This window comes from Seriola aureovittata, chromosome 10 (genome assembly GCF_021018895.1).
Source record: "Seriola aureovittata isolate HTS-2021-v1 ecotype China chromosome 10, ASM2101889v1, whole genome shotgun sequence".
NCBI lineage: Eukaryota > Metazoa > Chordata > Actinopteri > Carangiformes > Carangidae > Seriola > Seriola aureovittata.
The window spans coordinates 27,088,876-27,093,875 of NC_079373.1; the positions used below are offsets into that span (position 1 = coordinate 27,088,876).

General features: G+C 43.3%; 1 protein-coding gene across 1 annotated transcript in view; it reads right to left on the bottom strand.

The window, feature by feature from the left end:
• LOC130175728 (neuronal acetylcholine receptor subunit alpha-7) overlaps nt 1-5,000 on the bottom strand; it is a 36,022-nt gene that overhangs the window by 22,440 nt on the left and 8,582 nt on the right. Inside the window, exon 3 of the mRNA XM_056386243.1 lies at nt 4,092-4,136. Within this exon, the coding sequence (XP_056242218.1) occupies nt 4,092-4,136 (45 nt within the window). The remainder of the gene's footprint in view (nt 1-4,091; nt 4,137-5,000) is intronic.

Genomic DNA, 5,000 nt, shown 5'->3' on the forward strand with positions numbered 1-5,000 from the left:
TTTACACTGGAGGAGCTTTAAAGGTTAAATCACTGCAACCGTTAATTAAACACTCAAAATAACAAATACTTCAGCTAAGCAGGTAATTAGGTCACATATGCTGTAATTACTGGTTATTACTTAGTAATTATCAATAATTTAAATGATAAATTTACATTAAAACTATTTGACCTTGTGTCCTGTAGTTAAAAAATGATAATAGAAACTTTAGTCATTAAGTTACATCACTCTGCTTTCCAGTCAAAAGAGCAACATCATGAAATCAGCGAGACACAAAAGGAGAGGAAAAAAACGTGGCGGTATCAGAGGTGAGATGAGAAAGTGTTTTGTGTGAACATGTATTTTTAATGAGCAGGTGAGGACGTCGGCGCTCAGTCTCCTCGTGTCTGAAAAGGTTCAAAGGCTCAAAGAGTCGCAGGAGGACGAGACCAAGAGAGACCTGAGCACTATAAAGCAGAAGAGTCTGACTGATGCAACGCCATAAAGTTCAAGAGGATTTAATGAGGATGAAAAATACACAAAGAAAGTCGAGGCTTCACAAGCGGCTCCGGTCTCCACACAGCTGTTACACAGATGTGTCCAGATAAAACTCGGTGCTCGTCCGGTGACAGATTCAGTTTTAATCGGATTATCCGCCCCGTCAGAGTTTTGGTTTATATTTGGATCTGTGCCGCTTCTTTAATTCTTCCTTTTCAACAAGATTAAACATGAACAGACCGACTGTCGCCCCGAGAGACACAGAGGAAGAAACACCAGCACAACGAAGAAGCAGTTTCAGGACCAAGTTTCTAGGATCCTAGTCTTTCATGACATTGCTTCTGTAACTGCAAACAGATCGTTCTAAACATGTACAACAGTAACCAGGACAGCTGCTAGGTGGCGCTGCAGCACAGGATTATGGCCCTGGAGATGCAGTTTTAGGATTGTGGTGCTGAAGCTGCAGCCTCCAGTGTCTGGGGCTCCAACAGTGACGTTTCATTTTGTCGTGTCAGGCTTCTGAATGTAAATGAATCAAGCGCTTCTTTGCTCTTCCCATCAAGCCCCGCCCCTCTCGACACCAAAACGGTGACAGAAAGTTGAAACTGAAAACCAGCGACACTGAAGAATCGTGGCTGTTACTAAAAAAAAAACCCATGAAGAAGAAATCTGAAGGTTGACGTTGAAAAACATCATAATGCAACGTTTATTTGAGGCTGGCGCTACAGTGACCGTTCGCTGTTTATTATCGTAACCATGACAACAGAAATCGTCTAATGTTAAGGAAGTACTTATTTTCACCCAAATCAACATCTTTTCCTAAATGTCACCAAGCTATGACTGTTATTAGTAAATGCCGCCTTCGGTACAGTCTGCGTGTTTATTATTGTAACCATGACAACCAAGGTCCGGTACAGCTGCCGCCATAGGGGCGCCATTACAGGAGACACTCGAAAAAATTGACCTGTATGGTTGTTCGTTTTGGAGGAGGTGTTGGAAACGTCACATGATCATTAAAATCAATCCTGCTGCAGAACAAACACTTGGTTTGTTTTTATGAATTTGAGTTTTGTTTTTTAAATCTTTTTATGAACCAAAGTGTCAGTCAGAGCGGAGAGGTCGAACCTGCTGAGGAACTAAAGGTCGGATCCGCTCGTTCTCCTCGCCACCGGTCCGTAGAACTGGTCTGGATGTTGTAAAGACAATCAAAAAAATAACTGGCAAATTAAATGATCATAAAATGAATCATTAGTCGCAGCCATAGATCAAATACCAAGCGCTAATTAGCAAATGTGAACATGCTAACATGCTAATCTAAGATGGTGGATACGTTCTCTCAACGCGTTAGCATGTCACTGTCATTGAGACTTGTGCATTTTAAGTCTTTATGAATGTGTTGTGTCTGCAGTGATGTGTGTCTGAGAACCAACAGCTTGGAAATAAAAAGCAAAACTCAAACAAAATTATGGACAAGCTATAGAAATCCGAGCTCTTTCACGAGGCCCTGAAGGCAGCAATCTGCTCGGAAATGTCGATATCGAGGCTGTTTTTTGTTCTGAGCTGAAGTTTAGTCGTGCGCCGGGAGAAAAAACTTCCAGAAGCTCTGACATTCAGAAACAGACACACAACCTGGTGCTGAAATGTTTCCTCTCGCTTCAAGACATTCTCAAAAAATAAATACATACAATGACTCCAGCAGCAGCAGAGGAGGAGGAGGAGGAGGAGGAGGAAGAAGAAGAAGAAGAAGAAGAGGAGAGGCGGCCGCCAAATTAAATTAAGCTAAAAGACTAGCTGGTCCGGGGAGGGAGCTGCAGAGGGGGAATGCTGAGCCTCCGGGGGGGGAAGCAACCTTTCCATGCGAGAGGAGCAGATTAGGCCGGATTAGTGCATCACCACTTTCCAAACACACATTCCACAGGAGCCGATACCAAACCTAATTAAATTTGGACAGCTGCATGAAATGGGTTTAGGAGGCTCTCTTAATGAATTCCCGCGCTCTCCATTAGCTCTGACATTCACACCAGAGTCGGCACCCGGCCGACAAAAGGCGACGGGAAGCAGCTTTTTCTCCGGGTGAGTCGAGGTGAGAAGCAGCGGGAGCCGATATCAGAGAGGTGAAGCTTCAAAGCGCCGGAGGAGTCTGACGGAGAGAGAGAGAGTATTTGTGGAAACACAGAGACGTTGCGCTCTGTGTTCGATCCAGTTTCTCCCCCATCACAGAAAAACCTATCTGGGTCAGACTCCACAGCTGTAGTCCTCCAGAGTCTCCCTGGGAGCCGGGCTTGTGGGGGGGGGGACTCAGAAACATCTGGAACATCATCCATCTAACACTAAATCATGAATCAATACACCAACTCCCAACCGACTAGCGACCCTCCATCCAAACCTTTGCAGGATTTGGTTTCTCTGAGTGTTTTTACCTGAAATCTGCTTTATTTTTATTGTTTCACTCAGAAACCAGTCAGCCAATCAGAAGAGAGGCTCAGAGCCTCCTCTCTTCTGAGATGTAAAACTACACTGAGATGGTTTTTACATCTTCTTATGGATCAACACTTCAAGTAAAACAAAGAAGAAGAAGAAAATATGGGACATTTAAAGGAATATATTGCAGCAGCTGGTTAGCGTAGCTTAGCATAAAACCTGGAGACGGGGAAACAGCTGACCTGGCTCTGTGCAGAGGTAACAACATCCACCTCCCAGCTCCTCTAAAGATCCCTGATCAACACTTTATATTTTATTTAAAGAAGCAGTTTGATGCAATTATTTTCTTTCTTTCTGAGACTTAAATGTTTCACACTTGTCCAGCTCATGAACACCAAACTGTTGTTTTCACACTTTCACACTGTTTTTCTCCGGATTAAAGTCAAAGACTATTAATGTCCATAAATCCTCAGAGAGATAATATCGGCTGTTTTTCTACCACAGGAACAATTTTAGGATAAATCAGGATTAACTGCATTTTCCACCAGAGGAACCAAGATTCAGTCCAAGCCTCAAAAAGCCCCTGATCTGGGGTCAGCCCTCCCTGACGGCCCAGGAGGAGCAGATCCTGAGCTTTCAGTACTTCCTGATCCGATACCTGTCGACTTTACCTGACCTCTAAAGTTCTTCAGCTGCGGTGCGAACTCAGACAGGAATAAAGAAACTACTACTAAACACACACTGTATGAACCACATATAGTGTCGGGGGAAGACGTGGAGAAAACCCTGCGGTGGTGTGGCTGTTTTAACATGTATGACACACGACTAATGGATGTTGTAGTTGTTCTGATTTAGATCCTGGAGCTATTTAATCACAAAGGGTATAAAAGTTTGTAAAGCTTTTTAAACACATGGTTGTGTTTAATTTGATCCTTTTTTAAGTTATAAGGATGTTATTAGGACGATCAAAGCTGGTTCTTCCTCTGACTGTGTGCTGCACCTTTACTCTGGAATATACTTTAATACCTTCCACTCAGTTTGCAGATAAAAGACTTTCTTTTTAGCTGAAATAACAGAACAGCAGCTCAGGACGAAGAAGCTCAGACTACTGGCTACAGATAAGAGTGAGATGTGGATAAAGGAACAGAGGAACTTCCTCTGAGGAGGGGAGGGTGTGTCAGATGGAAACTCACCAGCTGCAGCCAGATGTTGGTCGTCAGCACCTGGTTCTTCTCGTCCTAAAAAGAACAGAAGAAGAAGAAACCAGTGAGTGTGTGTTGTGTTTGAGGACGACTCCTCTGATTCGCTGGTAAAAGTCTGTCCACTCTCTTCTTTCATCCCTTTAAATGAACTTGAGTCAGCAGAGGAGGAATATGAATAATGTCAGTTTGATGAATGTCCGGCCTGTTAATATATTCACAGAGAATTAGAGGAGGCGGGTTTGTAAGAGGGAAGGACATAGAGAGATAAACAATGCAGAGTTTTAATGGACGACTGACCTTCAGTGAGCTGTGGCTTCTAAAGCAGGTCCAGGTTCTTTATGAATACTGTGAAAGTATCAAAGCCTCAGTCCACAGAGAAATGCACACAGCCTGTATTCAGAAACTGAGCCTTAAAACCAGCCGTCAGGACTTCTGGAACTTTGTGATGTCACAACAAAGCATGTCATATTTTCTTCTTCTTCTGGGTTTTATTTGAAGTGTTGATCCATCAGAAGTTATAAAAACCATCTCAGTGTAGTTCTACATCTCCTCTCTCAGGCTTCTCTCTGCAGCTCTAGTAACAACAGGTCAGTGAGCCAATCAGAAGAGAGGAGGCTCTGAGCCTCTCTTCTGATTGGCTGACTGTTTTCTGACTGATCCAATAAAAATAAAGCAGATTTCAGGTAAAAACACTCAGAGAAACCAAATCCTGCAAGGTTTGGATGGTGGGTCCAGGTGGGCGGGCTTGGTGACTGCTTTGTTGTGACATCACAAAGTTCCAGAAGTCCTGACGGCTGGTTTTAAGGCTCAGTTTCTGAATACAGGCTGTGTGCATTTCTCTGTGGACTGAGGCTTTGATACTTTCACAGTATTAATATAGAAGCTAGAGCTGATCTATAA